At 31.8% G+C, this 23,020-nt stretch overlaps 2 protein-coding genes across 2 annotated transcripts in view; both read right to left on the reverse strand.

Annotated features, from left to right (window-relative positions):
* Positions 1-23,020, reverse strand: part of LOC134680827 (uncharacterized) — a 157,080-nt gene that overhangs the window by 97,019 nt on the left and 37,041 nt on the right. The window lies entirely within an intron of this gene.
* LOC134681831 (group 3 secretory phospholipase A2-like) lies at positions 12,553-17,495 on the reverse strand. Its single transcript, XM_063541468.1, has 5 exons — positions 17,389-17,495; positions 15,483-15,668; positions 14,321-14,533; positions 13,774-13,925; positions 12,553-12,762 (listed from the first exon to the last, which is right to left on the reverse strand). The coding sequence occupies exons 1-5, from the start codon at positions 17,447-17,449 to the stop codon at positions 12,565-12,567; spliced, it is 810 nt and encodes a 269-aa protein (XP_063397538.1). The 5' UTR covers positions 17,450-17,495; the 3' UTR covers positions 12,553-12,564.

Here is a 23,020-nt window from a genome sequence, read left to right on the forward strand (position 1 = left end):
ATCAGCTTAAAAAAATAGCATAGTTTTATACACTGAATATTAACAAACAAAATATTCCATCAAAGCGAACACTATCTGTTAACACGGCAATTTTGGATTTGAGAATGGAATTGAAAACATTATAATGGTGTTGCATAGTTTTTGTTTATAAGTTTTATCAATTTTAACTATTCGAATTCAAAAGCTGTTTAGATACATCAAGTTTTGGGTAAAGTGTTGTTTTTCAAGATTAATTGATTGTTTGCAGTTGGACGTCTGTGCACATAGAACAGAGAAAATTCAATTAAGATAATTCATATTTTCTGAACACAGAGTGATTGCAAGAATGATTTGACAATTTTGACAGCAGTTAAACATATTGATAAGCTCAAGATTTAACATTAATTCTATTTGATAATATGCTGAATTGACATTTTTCTGCGTCTGATTTATAGCAATTTGGTAAAATTAAAGATAGTAAAAATTCATATATCAGAGAAGCTTCAACACAACCGATGAAATTGTCAGCATATACTTTTTATCAGAAGTTGGTATTTCAAATGAAGGGGAAATGCCAAATACATAAACATTTTCAATTTGATTCCTAAATAACACGAGTTTTTGGCTATGGTATAGCTTTTTTGAATCATTTGCAAAATAGTCGAAAAACTGTCTCCGTTTAGATGAACGTAAAATAAAGATCCGATTAAAGCATTCAATGGGACAGCAACCCATGCAACACTAAATTTCAAAATACAAGTTTTAATATATCCAGTCTTCAACAGCAAACAGGTGGTTTACAGTTTGAAAAGGTCTTAATCGCCCGAATAACAATAAAAATGAAGATGAATTTAGCAGGAACTATTGAAAGATCTGTAATATACGGTTATTGCATGAATATTGGGGAACATTGTCCCGGTAGAATTTCATATTGCACGAGCTTGGGAGTGCAATATATGTTCTATATATGAGGGACAGTTTTCCCCAATATTCATGCAATAACCCTTTTATTGTATAGCAATATAATATTTTGAAAGTAAAAAATGGTTTAAACTAAGATTTTGTCGTTGATGACGTCATGAATTTTAAAGATTTATTGCACTAGTGCAATATTAGAATTTATTACACGCTAACTTTTGGTTACTTTCTGTGGGAAATATTATACTGCTATGCAATAATGTGGATTATTTTTTCAGAGTGTAGGGAACTTTCTCATCATACAACACTACATGCTTCATAGTTGAATCAGCAGAAAACCTGTAATTTTGCAGAAAACCTCATGCAATTGCAACTTGATAAAGTAGCAAATTGAAAAAAAAAAAAACTTTGAAGTTAGACTTCTAAGAATAATGTTTAAAAAAGACAATAATTTAACAAGGAAGTGTTCAGAAAATGATTCCAATTGGATGCTTTTCAAACGAGCAATTACATGGAGCAAGATAGAATCGAAGTTTTAATTAATATTATATTGAACATTTTCATTAATGAAAGATCATACTGAAAAGAACAATTAATTTCAATAAATGGTATGAAAGAAAATATATAAGTGCCACTTTAGATGCAAGGTACTATAGTGTGTCGCTGTTCAATTTTCAAACATCCATTGAGAAGTTAACAATCTAGACCAAAAAAAATTAAAATCGTAATCGTAAATTCTGCAAATTAGTTAAGTGTTGAAATCATTTTTAAATACAAAATTTAGTCTTCACACACTTTTATCAATGATTCGCAATTATAAATGATGCTGGCATGCACTTTAAAACATTTATTCGTATGCATGAATTCTATCAGATTAATTGTATATTTACCTCAATCTTTGCACAAAGAAGGATCGTAGCAAGCTAGTCATGTGTCTTAGATTAAGTGTTCACAAGCTTCGTAAAGAATATTAAATCTTAACAAAGATGGGTGAATTAGTAGATGTTTGACGGTCAGTGGCAAATAGTACACACAAAGTAAAGCCATAACATATTCAAGGGATACGAGTGCGATAGTTATCAAAGGTACCAGGATTATATTTGTGTACGCCAGACGCGCGTTTCGTCTACTTAATGCTCATCAGTGACGCTCATATCAAAACATATTATAAAGCCATATGCATCCATCTAGTACCAAGCGACACACATTAACTTTTTTATTATACGTCTTTTCGTATTTTTTATATCAATAAACTCATCATAGATACCAGGACTAAGTTTTGTATATATGTCAGACGTCCGTTTCGTCTACATAAGACTAATCAGTGACGCTCGAATCCAGAGAAGTTAAAAAGGACAAAAAAAGTACAAAGTTGAAGAGCATTGAGGTTCCAAAATTCCAAAAAGTTGTGCCAAATATGGCTAAGGTAATTTATGCCTGGGATAAGAAAATCCTTAGTTTTTCGAACCTTTCGTCGCTAAATACTTCTTTTAATGAACTAATGGAGGTTTATAACAGTCCGTAGGCAAATGTATCACCCTGTCCCAACACTTTTTTTTTTATTATATTTGGATCCTACCAATCTTTTTCTTACTCGTAAATGGTGCGCGGCTTATGCTGGGACTAACCCACGGCCTCCAACACTAATAACTAAAGAGTTAACGGAATCAATCGGAATTTTACACCATACTGTTCAGTAGTCCTTCAAAATCCATATCCTTTCTGGATTTTTTTTTTACACAGAACAATTTAAAAAAAAGTACTTTCAACTTTAATGATCTTATATGTGATACTTTCATGCACTTTTAAACATTTATTCGTATGTGTGAAATCTATCAGATTAATAGTATATTTACCTCGATCTTTGCACAAAGAAAGATCGTAGCATGCTAGTCATGTGTCTTAGATTAAGTTTCGTAAAGCATATCAAATCTGAAAAAAGATGGATGAATGGATAGATGTAGTGGCAAATAGTACACACAAAGTAAAGCCATGACATGTTCAAGGGATACGAGTACGAACCTTTCGTTGCTAAATACCGATTTTTAATGGACTTCTTCACGAGGTTTATAACAGTCCGTATGCAAATATATCCCCCTGTCCCAACACTTTTTTTAATTCTATTTTGATCCTACTAATCTTTTTCTTACTCATCAATGGTGCGCGGTTTATGCTGGGACGAACCCACGACCTCCAACACTAATAATTAAAGAATTAACGGAATCAATCTGAAAATATTTCACCATACTGTTACCAGTTGTCCTTCAAAATCCATATCCTATCTGAAAAAACCAACATTTACATTTGGGGTTCGTGTTGTTTATTCTTTAGTTTTCTATGTTGTGTCATGTGTACTATTGTTTTTCTGTTTGTCTTTTTCATTTTTAGCCATGTCGTTGTCAGTTTGTTTTAGATGTATGAGTTTGACTGTCCCTTTGGTATCTTTCGTCCCTCGTTTACACAGAACAATTTTAAAAAGAGAGGACTTTCAACTTTAATGATCTTATCCCTTCCAAATTCTTTATTTTAAAATATCGTTTATTCTTTTGATGAGCACTCAGATTATTATTTTTATTAATAATTAAATTGACTTTAAGTAAATGTTAATATTGTATAAATGTTTACTTCAGTGTTATTTGTGCATGTTTCTGAATATCTTATCTCTCATATTATGCAAATTTGATCAATTTAAGATTCTGTCTTTCAAACTAAGTTTTAAAAGGAAGAAATTTATAAAGAATTTTGATCTTTCTTTGTTAGTATAAAATTTAGCAGATAGTGTCAGCACGAATGCCTTCCAGTTTTGTTATTGAAAGAGCTATGTGAAATCTTGACTTTTCTGAAGTAGTCAGCGATATAAGAGGAGTGTAGACGACATAATTTAATATCAGCAGATTAAAGATCATTGAATATTGTGCGCCTCCAATAAATCAATACTAGAGAAACAAACAAATCCGGGTTACAAACTAAAACTGCGGGAAACGCATCAAACACAACTACGAAATAACAGAAACACAACATTAAAATGTAACATACACAGAAACGAACTATTATATAACATTGGCCATCTTCCCGATTTGGCACAGGATATTTCAAAAAGTTGTTTCTGTTGCATGCCAAGCCTCCCGCTTTTATGGCAATGTTAAATATAATATTAAAATGACAACATTAAATGACAGGACTACAATTCAAATAAATGGGAGAACATATCGGACAGAGAAACACACGAATTATTGCTAACAAAATGTACCAGGTATAAAAATTAATTCACCAGATGTGCGTTTCTTCCACACAAGACTAACCAACTAACTAACTAAAAGAGGGACGACATATACCAAAGGGACAGTCAAACTCATAAATCTAAAATAAACTTACAACGCCATGGCTAAAAATGAAAAAAGACAAACAGACAAACAATAGTACACATGACACAACATAGAAAACTAAAGAATAAACAACACGAACCCCACCAAAAACTAAGGGTAATCTCAGGTGCTCCGGTGGGGTAAGTAGATCCTGCTTACACTGGGTAAATGACACTGTCCAAATGTGTCAATGTGTTTTCTTCTTTTTGAGGATTTAAAATGAAAACTACAGTAGAAAATAACAATTGTGGCACATATTATCCCTTCTTATGATATCCTTCTCGTTCGAATTGTTTTGCGTTTTGTCAGGATTATTTCGATGCCTTTTATAGCTTAATATATTGTATGTGTGTTGGCCATTGTAGAACACCTTTCAGTGACCTATAGTTGTTAAAATCAATTTCATTTGAAATTTGTTAGATATTTGTCTCATTGATAATCATAAAACATATCCTTATTCTACATTGACTTTTTTTTACGGTCCTAGAACTTAGATTAAGACTGAACTCATTAACATTTTGTCTACTTCGTCTTCATTACATTGACATTTTACACAATTTTGATTAAAATTGTCAATTTTTCAATTTTACTACACAATTATTATGAGAGTATAATAACCCCCTTTCCAATAATAATCGATTCAGGTGCTTGTTAGCAGAAAAAAATCATCAAGATTCAAGGCTTATAATAAAGTATTTTAGATGGCTATAACTGTAAGTTTACAACAAAGACAACGCTACCTTTAGACGACTACAACTATGGTGATGTTATATCACTAAATAATTTCAAATTTGGTGACTATGTATTGTTAAACGCATCTATCCCATCGAACTAGATACAAAGGATACAACAGAAACAGTTAAGTCGGCTTCATATCGGGACTTACATCTAGAAATTGACAATAAGGGTCGGTTGAAAACAAACTTTATGACAAAAGAGATGATTTCACCTTCCCAATTGTGATCTTTCCATTTCTATGTAGCAACATTCAAGCAGCACCTGCATATGGAGTAAATATCTCTTGATTGATACGATATACCCGGTCGTGTATGTCCTATCATGATGTTTTCATCGAAATCAGAGTATCGACAACATGTTTTAATATTAGCTGATCAAATATTATGCGCCTCCAATGACTTAAAAAGCGGATAGCTAAAAAAGGTGGTGTCTATTAGATGTGAATTCGTAAAGACAGTAACTGCTAAATTCTAGATAACAATATCTGCTCTTTTGCAGTAACATTAAAACTTTTAAACTTTAGAAGAAAACCCGATATGAAGATACAATACGAATAATTAAACCATTACAAAACCAAATTCTATATGAATAAATTTGTAATTGTTAAAAACCCATAAAATTACACCATGACAAACTCAATCCAAATTCTATGTTCTATGTTTAGAAACTAATCTGTGATAAAATAAACGTCACAAAAGAATGTAACTTTTTATGGGGACGATACATTCGTGTGACGCACAATTCAGAATTCTATCGTTGTGTTCTGGTGTACTACTTTTAATACATGGAAGGTGTCCGTGGATATACTATGATTAACATTATATTATTTATTTATGAATTTCTCTGTCCTCAGTGTTCTAGTGTTTGTTTGTATTGTATTCGTCTCACGTTATATTGTCATTTTAGCTGTATTTTAATTAATCATTGTAATTTAATGGGAGGTTTCGCTAGCCATAAAACCAGGTGCAAAATGTCTTGATTTTCTGCTTTTATGTCCTGTGTCAAATAAGTAATATGGCAGGTGTTATCATATAGTTTGTTTCTATGTTTGTAAGCGTTTGTTTTGATGCAGTTCAGTGTATCTGTTGTTCCGTTGTTTTTTTTTCTCATAATTGATGTGTTTTCCTCAATTTTGGTTTGTGACCCTATTTGTTTTCGTTTAATCGATTTATTACTATTGAACAACGGTATACTACTGTTGCCTTTATTGACATTATTAAAACTCAGGCAACATTGCATTTAGACGGTTTTTTTTTTTGTTCTGCTATCCTGTCTTGCACCGTTAGATCGTGTTTGATTGGTTGATTAATTGTTGCTTGCTTAACATCAAGTGTTAAATACTTCATGAATGTTTAGGTTGATCGTGTCGAAATAAAGAAATACATTTTTAAAATGAAGCCATTCAGGTCTGTTTTATCTGTGAAACTTCTGTAAGTTATCGATGTCACCTTTGTTTCATTACAAATCAGGCGCTGGTCTAGTTAACGAAAATACAACATCAAAAACACCACTTATATAATTGTTATCAAAAGTACCAGGATTATAATTTAGTACGCCAGACGCGCGTTTCGTCTACATAAGACTCGTCAGTGACGCTCAAATTGAAATATTTATAAAGCCAAACAAGTACAAAGTTGAAGAGCATTAAGAATCCAAATATATAATAGGGTGGATTCCAAACACAGCCCAATTCCCTTGATGCCAAAGAATATGTGTGCCATAATAGGTTTAACTCGAGCTATCAATTCAACATCAAGGCTGCGATTTGCGATTCAAGTAGACATGCATATCATAGTCTATCACACATTGATACTTAATTTAAAGGTAAAAGCTAATAAATGTTCGATTGATGAGATAATTTCCAGGTAAATCGAAGAAAAATAGTATTCTAACAAAATAGCAATTAGCACTATTGACTAAACAACTTGATATAATGTTAGTACAGTAATATTTACTCAAGACTAATGGTTGGTTTGATTTTAATTGATGCTCGATAGAATATGCATTGTATCATTGTATAATGTGTTTAATATAGACATTGTTTGCTATCTATTTGGTGAAATATTCAAAATAGTACCATTATGATCGCTGGATAGCCAGAGTAAACAAATCATACTGTAATACTGTCGATATCATTGGATTCTCTTTTATTTATATATACAATGCATCAATCTAACTAGTTATACAAAAAACCGCATTAACTCTATCCAGACAAATAGATAAAGGAAGATGTGGTGTGAGTGCCAATGAGACTAATCTCTATCCAAATAACAATTTTTTAAAAAGTAAACCATTATAGGTCAATGTACGGCCTTCAACACGAAGCCTTGGTTCACACCGAACAACAAACTATAAAGGGCCCCAAAATTACTAATGTAAAACCATTCAAAAGGGAAAACCAACGGTCTAATCTATATAAAAAAAAAACGAGAAACGAGAAACACGTATAAATAACATAAACAAACGACAACTACTGTACATCAGATTCCTGACTTAGGACAGGTGCAAACATTTGCAGCGGGATTAAACGTTTTAATGGATCCAAACCTTCTCCCTTTTTCTGAAACAATAGCATAACATCACAACGTAGAAAACCACACTATAAAATATCAATTGTCAGGCTTAACTCAATCAAAATAAGCTTACAACAAATGCAACAAATCTAAAGATGCTTGAAAAAAAACTACTCCAAGAACACAAAAATGCAAAATTTTCTTTTAACTTCTAGTATCAAATAAGTGTTATGTCATATGAATGTAGATGCTTTAAAATGTGTATGCTGTCTCGGTCTTATTTTATAATACAATTATTTGAAAATGATAATTTCCGATTATCAAATTGTAATTGCTTTTGTGTCAAATTTCATCTTGGAACGCGTTGTATTGATAACATGTGTTCGAGTCATCTAACATATCGAAATCAAGGATTAAAATCTAAATCAAGTGTTAGGTATTTACGAATTTGTATTCAATAAACAAAATGCGGATTATTAAAAACTGAGACAACTATACTATTGATAGTTTTAAAGTTCAGTAGTTTTAAAACAAAAAGAATGTTCGAAGAAAAAAGATTAACAGAGGGATCAGAAAAAAGGTAACAGAAGGGTTCATCGAAAAATAAAAGTTTATTTTGGCCATAAACTAAATGAACTTCAACAGATACAATGTGAAGATCTACTTTCTACATCATAGATAACATTTGCTTGTACTAATTCGTTTTTAGGATCACAAACGTTTGATGTATTTTTGGTTCTTAAAATATTCAGTACTGGGCGTTAGTCAAATAGCTGATAGGTATTGTGTTCGACTCAGCTAGTCATGGTTCGATTCTCGGTCAGAATATACTTTAAATTTGATATGCGTTGCAACTCCGTCAGGTATAATATGTGTAAGTACACAGAGTGGTCTAACTGGAATCAAAATAATGTATCCGGGTAAGGTAGCAAGTAGGTAAATATAACCAGACTTAGACTATCAGTCAGTTACAATCAAGGATTTTCCATACTATATAGACCAGATATCGCACTGATATGCAAGTACTATTTGTCGCTGTGCGTATTGCAGTCACCAATTAATGAAGTAATTTACCGTCATCTTTAATTAATAATTGAACAAATTTTTGTAATCTAATTTAAAGAATAAAGTTCGAGCTACAACCAAGAATGCGTTTCAGTCAATGCTTTTACAAACCTATAAAATTACAAAAAGAAGCATTCAATTCTTATAATTACATTTTTATGATATAACCATGAAATTGGGATTAAATCAGGCTTCTCGTTTGCATTCCTATGGATTGTTGTACCGTTGTCATGGATAGCACGTGCAATCATAGTTGCATTTTATTGGAAAATAAACAATGCCACGGAAATCTTAGGAAACATCTTTATAGTGTAATTATTCTGGAATATAATAAAACATTAGAATGTACTTTATCTGTTCACAGTTAAATCAAGCTTTTTACAACAAAATGTCTACCGGTCTACACCAAAGAACTAATCCTTGGATTCCGCCGGCCAAATCTAGCCTCGCGTCCCAAGGACAGGTTGAGACAGGAACACAGGCAACAATACACTAAAACCTTTCTGACATAAAAATCATGCTGCACACTCAAACATTGGCCCTTGTTATTCTTAAACGATTTCGTAAAACATATTATAAAATACGAATAAAAAACACGATCTTGAGAGTAAAAATAGTAGTAGTTCTCAAATTTAAATAAGAAATGAGGAAAAATTATGTTTTGCAATTGTTTTACAGAATGAACAGGAAATTGTAAGTTTCCCAAAAACACAAAGTTCTTAGAAAATTTATCCGTAACATGAAAGATTTCGATATGATATGAGAGGTCATATTATCACAATGGGGAAAAATTTAATTTGTCATTTACATTGTTCCCTTCAGCTAACATATTTTCATCAATATAGTCAAGTGAAAAATGGCTTTACCTTTTTTGCGTCGTCAATTTGTGCTTAAAAAACAAAGCACTTTACTAGGTTATGTTTCTTTCAAATGAATATACACTCAAGACCAAAAGTGTGGGAAGCAAAGAAAAATGCTGGCCATACACATGATAAAGAGATCAGAGAGGGAAGATGAAGAAAGCATAACACCAGAATAAAATAATCACATCTCGAGAAAAAACGAAATCGAGACATCATTTATTTTTGTATGACACATCTAATCATTTCGTAATCTTCTTCTTTCCACTCAAACTATTTAATTTGGAATAGTTTTCCTGTCGTTTGTTTTAGTGATCATTATATTTATGATGTTCTAGGATTGGGTTTTTCTGGATTAGACAATCGTGTGAATATGTGTTGACTTCGATAGTCAATATGATTGTATTAATCTATTCTTAATGCAATGCTTGAAATGCCCTATGTCTATCACAAAACCATACGTGCTGAAATTTTGTCGTACTTGAAATGATAAATGTCTTTTGCAATCGGATAGGGATTGCTTAATTTCTATTCTTAATTTGACGACAAATTAATTTCCAGATGAGTATAATACTCCTTCGTGAATTAAAGATTCTTTTCACAAAAATGCGTATTCTAATATGTTTATTTTTAACTTAATTATTTTTGTAGCTTATATTATTTGCATTCCTTAAATAACTGACACTGCTTTAAAATACAACAGATGAATAAGAAAAGAAAAAATACAGACTGAAAAGTCATGAAATCGTGACCTTCAGAATAATTAGAGAATACCACCCCTGTACTATATTACATATCGGTAATAACAGTACTAAACGTATTAGTACGTGGGCATATATTTCTAAGTCTATGTAGCATTCAGTCACATCTTGTCTGGACTCGAAGCATGTTTTAAAGATTGTTAGAGGAAAAGAGTGAAAACCGTATGTTAATCTGACTTATGCGTTAGTATAGGTTTCAATTTGTGTTATACCAGTGTTATAAAGCAATTTTAGGAACTCTGGTACTTGTGGTATAGTTCCAACATTTAAACTCTTATTTGAATTCTTTTGAAATGCAATGCTGAGTGTTTAACGTGCAGCAAGGTATACAAAAAACGAATCAATATATTTCAACTTTTCAACTTTTCAACTTTTTTAGATTTGAGCGTCACTGATGAGTCTTTTGTAGACGAAAAGCGCGTCTGGCGTATATACCAAATTTAGGCCTGGTATCTATGATGAGTTTATTTACTACAAACTTCACACGTTCATGATACTAGTATGTTTATAGATGCTGCATTAAAAGAAGTTCTAAATAATTAACTTGAATTGTATAGTTGTTCAATCTGGCACATATACAAATATCAATCATTTGGGAAATTGTATTGGTAGCCAAAATGTCAAATCTTTTTACAACTCTTTCTAAACACTGGATGATCTAAAGCCTGACACGTTGTGCAGATAATTGTGTATTGTTGTTAACATGAAGATGTATTTTAGTTTTTGATCGTTGGTTTGATGCCTAACTGCTGTATACCCATATTACATGTAGTTAATGTTGATGCATGGTAACGTTGATGTGTTAGACGACAATTTTCAGCTTAGATATATATATATAAATGGTGACCTATAAACATTTCGTCTCTAATGGTGAGATGCCTCATTTGCAGTAAAACCACATTTTTTTAATTTTTATAACTCTATACATATAAATTTTACGTCGAAAAATGTTTAAAGTCTATTAGTCATAGAATACAAAAGCAGTTCAAAAACATAAAGACTGTCATTGTTGAACATAACGAGACGGTCTGACACAATCACAACTAAATGGGAAGTTAGCGTAAGCTATAAATGGTTATTTTTCTATGGTTTGAAGCAAATTTACAATTAAAACATTGTTATCTACATAAGCGCTATTTCTAAAATGTCATACCAAACATAAATAATATTTGTCCGGGGTAATCCTCCTATAACATCATTTACAGAATTTAAAAGGTTAAATATATAACTGGACTGGCTATTTACCATTACCTTATCTCGGATAGCTGTTCTGCTTGTTTATAGAATTAACTCATAATTTCTGTCGAAGAACAAGCCATGTTTTTACAAATAAGATTCCGTCACTTGAGAGGAAAAACTAATAGACGAATTGATTTTTGCTTCCAAACTTATTATATTGTATAAATACGGCGCATATCAAGAGTCATTAATTAGCATATATATTGGGTTGCTATTGATAGAAAAATAAAAGGTGTTTTGTTGGAATGACAAATAACTTCTGACTTAGTGGAAGGACTTCTGTGGTTAAGAATTTAATAGGTTTCAGTCTGTTGGCTGACATTCATATGCAGATTGCGTCACATAGCTTAATTTACAAAGTTATCATTCAAATTTATTGGAGACCACTTAACGTAAATTGTCCGACTTTTTTGTTTATTGGTAATCAGCTATGGCATGACCGGTCATTGTTTCAGATGTAGGTGACCAAACAGGATTGTGCTTGTTAAAGTTTTGTTAAAGTTGCTGATTTTTCCAAACACCGTTTATCCTATTCACTACACAATCGTTTACTTGAAAAAATAAACACTTTGATCAGAAAGCAGATAGATAAAACTCATTCTAGATTGTTTCTCTGGGGAACCTTAACTTCCAAGTCTGTCAAAATTAAAGCGGTGTGTCAAATAAACTAATCCGCTAAGAAATAGTTTCATTTAACTATATCCTAAGCACAGTTGGTTCTTTAAAGAAGAAAAAAAACAAAACGTTGAAAGATGTAAAGACGCTTTGCTGCCGGGGAATAAAATATGTTTTAGCTCTCCCCTTCTCTTTTTTTATCAATGCGAAAATGTAATTGAGTACCATTTAACACAAACATCTAACATACCTAATCCGCAACACATGTGTTGGATTTTTTGTGAATAAAGATATTTAAACAAGTTGCTGAAATTTACTGTATTGTTTTCCACTATGAATTGAATGTTTGAGGTCCCCTGAAGGAACTGCTGTATTGAATATATATTTTGATCAAATCCCTTTTGTCAAGTGTAACGAAATCATACAGATATTTTGTACGAGGTAAACCGGATGGTCTTTTTTATAGCAAACTATGTGAACTATGTATACAAGTTTTGAACATCATTTATTTTTATCCAACAACATCGTCTGCCCATTTATATGGGAACGAATGTAGGACCGCCTTTTCTCCACTTGTCGTCTGTTCACACCAAAGTTTTGACCAATGCTCTTTAGCGCAGTATTGACCCTGTTCAAACTTGATACATTTCACATTCAGAAGACCAAAGAACATTTCTCCAACTTCGTTTGATGTTGTAGTGTTAAGTTTCTGTTGATGAAAAAACAAATTCTTGTATTTTATAAAAAAAAATACGATTGAAATATTTCTATACTTTTGTAACCAGACACTGTAAGTCATGTTATGAAAAAAACAACATTAGCTGTTGTTGTTTGGTTGGTTTTTTTTTCGTCATACCTTATGTTTTGTATTCTTCTTTTTAACTCGTTTTATCGCATAGTTATAGATTTGCATATCAGATATATACAGCATGGGAAACATGGAGTAATTAAGAAACCCATTAACCTCCTTAGTTTAACTTTTTATCGTTATGCGTCCAGCTGCATCTGTCCCGTGAATGTCTGTAAGTAAGGGAAGAACTCACGACTTGTCTATGTTAAAACATACAATTGTACAGCAACGATGCATACAGGATAATTTAGCATCATGTTGGTTGCATGTGTGTACGTAGTGGTAATTTTAGTAATATTTTACCTATTTCATTGACTCAAGACGATTTAAGAAAAGGTAAACGTTATCTTTATCCTAATAATAGTTATCAAAGGTACCAGGATAATAATTTAGTACGCCAGACGCGTGTTTCGTCTACATAAGACTCATCAGTGACGCTCAAATCAAAATATCTATGAAGCCAAACAAGTACAAAGTTGAAGAGCATTGAGGATCTAAAATTCCAAAAAGTTGTGCCAAATACACGGCTAAGGGAATCTATGCCTGGGATAAGAAAATCCTTAGTTTTTCGAAAAAAATCTAAGTTTTGTAAACAGGAAATTAATAAAAATCCTAACACCGATTCCTATATAACATGCATGAAATATTTGCCACTGGAAGTTAAGAAACCAACAATTAATTATACCATTTACAATCGATTGGTTCTTTTTATTTTAATACTCTATGTCAAGACTATTTCCAGTCCTCGAAACGAAATACAGATTTGACCTGAGCTTAAATCTCAATATGACGTGCATTTTCTATTATTGCATCTATCCCCCCACCCCTAAACTGAAATGTACTCTGAAATATAGGTGCGTCAAGTCATACCTTTAGACAGTTGAACAGTCCAGTGTCACAATCACAGTGACTAATAGTCCAAGGGTATGGATTCCGAAGATGATATTTTTCCGCAAAATGATCCAAGAAATACGGACAATGATCGTGGTCACGACAACACATATCTGTATTCTTATATTTTCCTTAATAAAAACATAAAATAAAAATCATTGTTACATTCTGACAAAAGGAAAATGTTACCACAGTGAGTGAAATAAAAGATATCTTTTTTTAATAGTAACTATTTAAGAAAAAAGAATGATTTCGGGACCAATGACAGACACATTATTGAAATATTGAGACACAACAATTCACGGATGACAATGAAAAACAATGTTGTTACTTATAATTACTAGGATAAAAAAATATCTCTAAAAACTGTAAATTTGCTGTTTTTGGCAAGGTTAATCAATAATTTTGTATTGCCACTATACAGAACCAAACGTTTTGTCTATGAAGTTTTATTAACACCAGACAAAAAAAGTTCATAAAACAGTCCACAATTGTTACTTTGCTACGTGTTTCACAACTTTCTTACCCAGATCATTATAACTAGAAGCTACATTGTCCAGTCCACACCACTTAGTGCCTGGGAAGATAGCTAGGTCAAGCTTATGTCCAGCTGGGTCTCCTGTTTTCTCGGGGGTAAATGGAACTCCTGTCCCGTCTATTCCATTTCTCTTCTCGAAGTGTGTGCCGGACATTTCTTTTGAAATACACCTTTTCCACATGTCCATTTTACCCTTTTCTCCTGTCATTTGTTAAGTTAGTAAGACATGGTCATTTTTAAATTAATAATGTATTCAATTAGTAAAGCACTCTTTACCAAGTCAATATTACAAACCTTACATAAATTGTAGATAGATCAAAATAAAGGACTTCTACTTGTTACCCGTTCTTCAGACAATATAATGACCGCTTATGCGTACATACAGATATATACGTAAAGTCCCTAATAAAACTTACGATGGGAGGGCTCTCAGTGAAGGTTGCCTTAACACACGTTATCAAATATCTTTCGTTTTACGTGTGTCATGCTCTCTGTCCTCGTGGTAACAACTCTTTGTTTATTTCTGATGCAGGACAGATTTCCGAATGGGGAATACATAGTCCCGCCCTCCGGATCATTTGACAAATTGCCTCTCGCATGTTTATTGTTAAAGAATGTATGTTATTCTCTAGATGTCTAGGTCTCGATTATGTCTTATTATTTTTGTGTGTTTTTTTTATTTACGTATAACCCATAATATATTAAATTTATATTTAGGGACAATACATGTTAATTTTCTTTCCTCTCACTCTAAGCTTATGTACAATAATCGAATTAATGTATTTATAAATTTATTATGCAACTTAAAATTGAGAATGGAAATAGGGAATGTGCCAAAGACACAACAACCCGACCATAGAAAAAACAACAGCAGAAGGTCACCAACAGGTTTTCAATGTAGCGAGAAATTCCCGCACCCTGAGGCGTCCTTCAGCTAGCCCCTAAACAAATATATACCAGTTCAGTGATAATGAACGCCATACTAATTTCAAAATTGTACACAAAAAACTAAAATTAAAATAATACAAGACTAACAAAGGCCAGGGGCTCCTGAATTGGGTCAGGCGCAAAAATGCGGCGGGGTTAAACATGTTTGTGAGATCTCAACCCTCCCCCTATACCTCTAGCCAATGTAGAAAAGTAAACTTACCTATTTCTATTATCATTGGATTGGTTTTCGTCAGTAACGCTATGGCTTTCTCTTTATCCTCTGTCAAGCTACATGACAGTAGACCATCAGACCGTGAAGCTAGTGCACTGATGAAGAAACTACCATCTGTAACTTCTATCGCATGTTTACCATCACCATATGGGGTCTCCAACCATGCTAATTTGCCTGTAATGATGAAGGAATCATGAAAGGCAAGTGTCAACAACTGATGAAAGGCAAGTGTCAGCAATAATGGTGAAAAACAAGTGAAAACTTATGTTGAAAGGCAAGTGAAAACTTATGGTGAAAAACAAGTGAAAACTTATGTTGAAAAGCAAGTGAAAACTAATGGTGAAAAGCAAGTGAAAACTTATGGTGAAAAGCAAGTGAAAACGTATGTTGAAAAGCAAGTGAAAACTAATGGTGAAAAGCAAGTGAAAACTTATGTTAAAAAGCAAGTGAAAACTAATGTTGAAAAGCAAGTGAAAACTAATGATGAAAAGCAAGTTAAAACTCATGTTGAAAAGCAAGTGAAAACTAATCGTGAAAAGAAAGTGAAAATTTATGTTAAAAAGCAAGTGAAAACTTATGGTGAAAAGCAAGTGAAAACTAATGGTGAAAAGCAAGTGAAAACTTATGGTGAAAAGCAAGTGAAAATTTATGTTAAAAAGCAAGTGAAAACTAATGTTGAAAAGCAAGTGAAAACTAATGGTGAAAAACAAGTTAAAACTTATGTTGAAAGCAAATGAAAACTAATGGTGAAAAGCAAGTGAAAACTAATGGTGAAAAGTTAGTGAAAACTTATGTTGAAAGGCAAGTGAAAACTTATGGTGAAAAACAAGTGAATACTTATGTTGAAAAGCAAGTGAAAACTAATCGTGAAAAGAAAGTGAAAACTAATGGTGAAAAGCAAGTGAAAACTAATGGTGAAAAACAAGTTAAAACTTATGTTGAAAGCAAGTGAAAACTTATGTTGAAAAGTAAGTGAAAACTTATGGTGAAAAACAAGTGAAAACTAATGGTAAAAAGCAAGTGAAAACTAATGGTGAAAAGCAAGTGAAAACCTAGGTTAAAAAGCAAGTGAAAACTAATGGTGAAAAGCAAGTGAAAACTAATTTTGAAAAACAAGTGAAAACTAATGGTGAAAAGCAAGTGAAAACTAATGTTGAAAAACAAGTGAAAACTAATGGTAAAAAGCAAGTGAAAACTTATGTTGAAAAGCAAGTGTCAACAACTGAAAAAATTGAGGTGTCAATAGATAAGCAAATGTCAACAAATCCGCCTGTTGTTCATGCAGTTTCTTCTTGTTTGTGTCGTTGGCCTGTTGTCTCATAGACATGTATCCTTGTTTTCGTGTAATTCAAATATAAATAATTACATTAAATGTATGTTTCATTATAATACTTTATTTTGATTGGCTAACGGCACATCACTTGTTATTCCGTAAGCAATTGCATCACTCAATAAAACTTTTCATTCATGATAGCACGTGGTCCCACAATAAAGTGCACAGGTGAATAATATACAAAATTTATAAAATTCGTGTTTTCATGATCATAGCTAAAAAATGTAATTATAAGTATTGAATGCTTCTTTTTGTAACTTTATAGGGTTGTAAAAGCGTTGACAGTGCACACATTTTTAGTATGAAGCGCTTCCGCGCTTCATACAAAATGTTCTTTGATCAACGCTTTTACACCCCAATAAATTTACAAAAAGAAGCATTCAATTCTTAAATAAATGTAAATATTATTGTTTCATTGTTTATACAATTATAAGACGCACATGAAAGGACACGCTTAAAACGTCATTAATTTGTTCAACGGATACAATGAAAGACCAAAAGCCAATTAAAGATGCCTTATGAGAATTTATATTTTGTCTCAAACTAGCATGTTTTAATTACCTGATTCGAGAGAGTAAGCATGGTATATTAAAGTTATGATGATCGCTGACAACACCGACATTTCCAAACAACCATATAAACATCAATTCAAAGATAAGACATACACGAGTCACATGTAAATATGTGCCAGGTCACTCGGACTTTCAAGATGTATTCCAAATGAAAACTTGGAATGAATTTTTCTCAAAAATGCAAATTTTGTTAATATCAGTAAAATCTTTAACTTTGACTGTTTTTTAAGAGGAAGTTATATATATGTTTACTAGTATTACAACTCCGAATTTTCGATGTGTTATATTAAGGAAAATTTCAAAACTTAAAAAAAAACCAAAGGTTAATAATTCGTATAGCATTATAAATGTGCTAATTTGTAATACCTTTTTTTCGTTACTTTAACATTTCTACGGAAAACTTGTCTTGACTCTGTGTGACTTTTATGATTTTAATACTTTAGCTGGTGATAAAACGGAAATTGGAAACTGTGTTGCAATTATCAAAAAGACATCGTGACTTGTTGATCAACTTTCCAGTCGCAGATCTTTAAAAATATGTAGAAGGTTTCATTTCGTTTATATTATTATGAATATCTGTCCACAGTAAAATACGAAAAGAACGGAGTAATATTGTGAACATGCTACACACAGTTTATAAGACCTTTTGTAAAGATTGCAGCATAATCATTTGAGATCAAATGAAATTGCGTAAATGTAATGCAGATTAGTTTGGAGAATTTGATAAAGGTTTTTACAAAAGGCTTTCCTGATAAGCAAATCAAAGTCGAGAAGTATGAAAAAGCACTGAGTTTGAAAAATAAGATGAACGGATTCCCATACAATAGTGAAATAAGAAATAGTACTTTTTATGCTGCCTTAATTTAAGAATGTCCATTCCTGTATACAACAACTGTCATGTCTCTGTTAATTAGCGAAACATAATACATAATTGAAATAGACTGACCAGCAAATGACTGGTATGTCAGAAGAATCTCCGTTAAACTGTAAGACATATTTTACCCAATTATAGCACTTTCGATGTCCAATATCGTGTTTTATAAGAATAAACACCATTTGGCATCCATTGAAGTGCGATAATTGTTCAGAACATTTTTCAGAATCAGTATCAAACCACATAATGATTATAAACAAGTGTTGCAAATTGGTATCGGATGTCCTTTATTTGAACAATTCACCTTGGCGTGTTTGTCAATTTTTTTAGGTCAATAAGATATAAATACATAAAACAGCAGAGCTGACCAAAGAATCAGATATGGACAATAAAACCGGTATAAATAATTCTACAATCGTACAGATAATGCGACAAACTAGAATAATGAAAATAAATCACACAGGACGCTACGAAAACTACACAAATAATGGCATAAAACGATTAAACAAAAGTATAGGCTCGATCTAATGGCAGTCAATCAGTTTTGATTTGTATGTGTTTTTCGTCAACAACATATTGGTATTATCAAATTGATGGGTTGCCTGTTCACATGTGTCTTATCATTATGTATGAATATTCTGAAGTGATGGTCCCTTTGCTTTTTTTTTTGTAATTACCATTTTTTTTATATCAGATATTCAGCCATCTTTGTTATTTGTTGATATCAGATATTCAGCCATCTTTGTTATTTGTTGATATCAGATATTCAGCCATTTATGTTATTTGTTGATGTCGGATATTCAAACATCTATGTTATTTGGTGATGTCAGATATTCAGACATCTATGTTAGTTGTTGATGTCAGATATTCAGACATCTATGTTATTTGTTGATGTCAGATATTCAGACCTCTATGTTATTTGTTGATGTCAGATATTCAGACCTCTATATTATTTGTTGATGTCAGATATTCAGACCTCTATGTTTTTTGTTGATGTCAGATATTAAGTCATCTATGTTATTTGTTGATGTCAGATATTAAGACATCTATGTTATTTGTTGAAGTCAGATATTCAGACATCTATGTTATTTGTTGATGTCAGATATTAAGTCATCTATGTTATTTCGTGATGTCAGATATAGTCAGTTATCTATGTTATTTTTTGATGTCAGATATTCAGACATCTATGTTATTTGTTGATGTCAGATATTCAGACATCTATGTTATTTGTTGGTGTCAGATATTCAAACATCTATGTTATTTGTTGATGTCAGATATTCGGCCATCTATGTTATTTGTTGATGTCAGATAATCAGACATTTATGTTATTTGTTGATGTCAGATATTCAGCCATATATGTTATTTAAGAAATAATTCATGGGGGCTTGAATATATCGTAATTTTACCACGGGCTGGCCCTTTATGACAAATATTTTACCCTGAGCGATAGCGAGGGGTAAAATATCGGCATAAAGGGACAACCCGTGGTAAAATCTAGATATATTCAAGCCCCCATGAATTATTTCGATTCTAATAGGACAAATACGGCATTTTTTTTTGATCGAAGCGCTCTAGATGGAGGCCATTATTTGCCGTTCCCATGAATTAACGCACTTTTAGATTGGCGTAAAAGAACGGAGCAAACAGAATAAGTGACATGCTCAAACTATTCACAAAACATATTTAGATAGATTTGGATGAATTTTAATGATATTCTTACTTATATGTTTTCTATGTATATGAAAAAAATGGGCTTATACCTCAATTTAGCATCGTTTGTTTACGTTTCCTTGTTGTGATGATTTTCGGTATCATAAGCGTGTATTTTTCCCGTAAAATGCTTAAATTATAACGTCATCATTCTATGCCGTCGGGTACTTCATTCATAAAAAAAACATATGACGTGGGAGTACGATCGGAACAGCCAATCCAATATATTCATATTTTACCACGGGTGTGTACTCAAAGCGTTTGAAGGACGTCATGTTAGAATTGTTGATATCAGATATTCAGACATCTATGTTATTTGTTGATGTCAGATATTCAGACATCCATGTTTTTGTTGGTGTCAGATATTCAGCCATCTATGTTATTTGTTGATATCAGATATTCAGACATCTATGTTATTTGTTGATGTCAGATATTCAGAAATCTATGTTATTTGTTGATGTCAGATATTCAGTCATCAATGTTATTTGTTGATATCAGATTTCAGACATCTATGTTATTTGTTGATATCAGATTTCAGACATCTATGTTATTTGTTGATATCAGATATTCAGACATCTATGTTATTTGTTGTTATCATATACTTAGACTAAATAACATATGATTTTTACTGTATGATAATACCATTAAATTAACGTAAATTCCATATTTTTCGAATTGGTCCTTAGCGGGCTGATATGAAAAGTTTATCACATGCTTCGATAGTTATCACATGCCTTTCCGTAACGTTATCACATGGCATTCCGGTGATACTCGGCAAATTCCGGAAAATACACCTCAATGCTATGTTTTCAGTGAAAACCATTACAAAGTAGTGTACAAAACAATAATTTGTGATACTGGAACTGGAAAGTATATTTTGTGAAAAAAAAAAAAAAAACAAAAAAAAAAACAAAAACAAAACAAACAAATTATTAAATAAATGCATTGTTTAAAAGTTTCAAACATAATTTAGAAAGTTACTTTAAAAAGTTGCCAAACAGTCTTCATTATGTGTATTGTTAATTCTTGTTTGTTTTTGTCGATTCGTCCATATTAAAATGTGTTTCTTCTCTGTTGAGGCAAATGATAGAAAAATTTCATATCGAATGTACTAAATGTGGGGTCCGACGTCCGTGAACTTTTCAATCAATGAACTTCTATTACAGAACCACGTAAAAGGATCAATATACGAATCAGTTATTTTTCTCCATTGTTGAGGCATATGATAAAAAGATCATAACATGTCATTTTTCATATCGCATGTATTATCAGCCCTCGGTCAATATCAGCCCTCGAGCCATGCGGCTCTTGGGCTGATATTGAACCTAGGGCTGATAATACATGCGATATGAAAAATGCCATGTAATAATCTGATAATTTCAGATATTCCACCATCTTTGTTCTTTGTTGATATCAGATATTCAGCCATCTATGTTATTTGTTGATGTCAGATATTCAGCCATCTATGTTATTTGTTGATATCAGATATTCAGACATCTATGTTATTTGTTGATATCAGATATTCAGACATCTATGTTAGTTGTTGATGTCAGATATTCAGACATCTATGTTATTTGTTGATGTCAGATATTCAGACATCTATGTTATTTGTTGATGTCAGATATTCAGTCAACTATTCAAAAAAGATTCACAACTTTCCATGTTTATGTGCCTGGTGTAGAGTCAGAACGACTTTTACAATATTGTAATATATATTGTTCGTCGTTGAAGGATGTTTGACATATTTTAGAAATTATTTGTGTAACTGCTGTCGTTCTACTGTCCTATATCTACAATTATCATATACTTAGACTAAATAACATATGATTTTAACCGTATGATAATAGCATTAAATTAAAGTATTTTCCATATTTTTTCGAATTGGTGCTTAGCGGGCTGATATGAAAAGTTTATCACATGCTTCGATTGTTATCACATGCCTTTCCGTAACGTTATCACATGGCATTCCGGTGATACTCGGCAAATTCCGGAAAAAAACACCTCAATGCTACGTTTTCAGTGAAAAACATTACAAAGTAGTGTACAAAACAATTATTTGAACACTGGAAAGTATATTGTGTAAAAAAATTAAATTAGATTAAAACAAAAATTGAAAATATATTAAATAAATGCATTTTTTAAGTTTTTCTGAAACACAATTTAGAAAGCTACTAAAAAAAAGTTGACTTTTCCAAACAATGTTCATTATATATATTGTTGAATTATTTTTTTTGTCGATTCGTCCATATAAAAATGTGTTTTTTTTCTCTCTCTCTGTTGAGGCATATGATAGAAAGATTTCATATTGAATGTATCAAGTTTTGAGTCCGACGTCCGTGAACATTTTACTATTTCAACTTCTTTTCGGGAACCACGTAAAAGTATCAATATATGAATCTGTTATTTTTCTCTACTGTTGAAGCATATGATAAAAAGATCATAACATGTCATTTTTCATATCACATGTATTATCAGCCCTCGGTCAATATCAGCCCTCGAGCCATGCAGCTCTTGGGCTGATATTGAACATAGGGCTGATAATACATGCGATACGAAAAAATGCCATGTAATAATCTGATATTATTTAGTATCTTTTATCTATATAGATAGATATAAGTTTGAAAAAATACCAATTCATATATATGTGTGCGTTGGTAAAGAAATGCAACTCTTTTATGGATCTTGTAAAGAAAAATTTTGTTTAGATAGATTCCGGTATTAAACATATAAAAAAGTATTTAAAAAAAATAGAATTATATCTTTTTAAAATATATCTTTACGATGAAAATGTCAAGAAATATTATATGGCTTGAAAATAGTATGGTCAGATAGAAAATATGCCTAATACGAACAAATTAATAAGGTCAAGCAGAATGTTTTCTTGAAAAAGTTTTCACTTATTTATCTTGAAAAACATTTTGTATCTTTTTTTTCTGATAGGGGATAGCAATAGAAATGGTTTCTTCTAAAAGGACATCGTCTGAATGTTCTTAAAATCGTTTAACTAATTTGTACTGCCTCTTGTAAATCAGAAAGA

This window comes from Mytilus trossulus, chromosome 8, assembly GCF_036588685.1.
Source record: "Mytilus trossulus isolate FHL-02 chromosome 8, PNRI_Mtr1.1.1.hap1, whole genome shotgun sequence".
Classification (NCBI taxonomy): Eukaryota; Metazoa; Mollusca; class Bivalvia; order Mytilida; family Mytilidae; genus Mytilus; species Mytilus trossulus.

What these genes read in the sequence shown, in the direction of transcription:
- LOC134681831 (XM_063541468.1), bottom strand. Translation starts at nt 17,449, where the DNA reads ATGTCGGTGTTGTCAGCGATCATCATAACTTTAATATACCATGCTTAC. An exon ending in TCCAATGATAATAGAAATAG is followed by an intron (nt 14,534 to 15,482) that starts GTAAGTTTACTT and finishes AACAAATGACAG; the next exon opens with GAGAAAAGGGTAAAATGGAC. An exon ending in TTCTAGTTATAATGATCTGG is followed by an intron (nt 13,926 to 14,320) that starts GTAAGAAAGTTG and finishes GTTTTTATTAAG; the next exon opens with GAAAATATAAGAATACAGAT.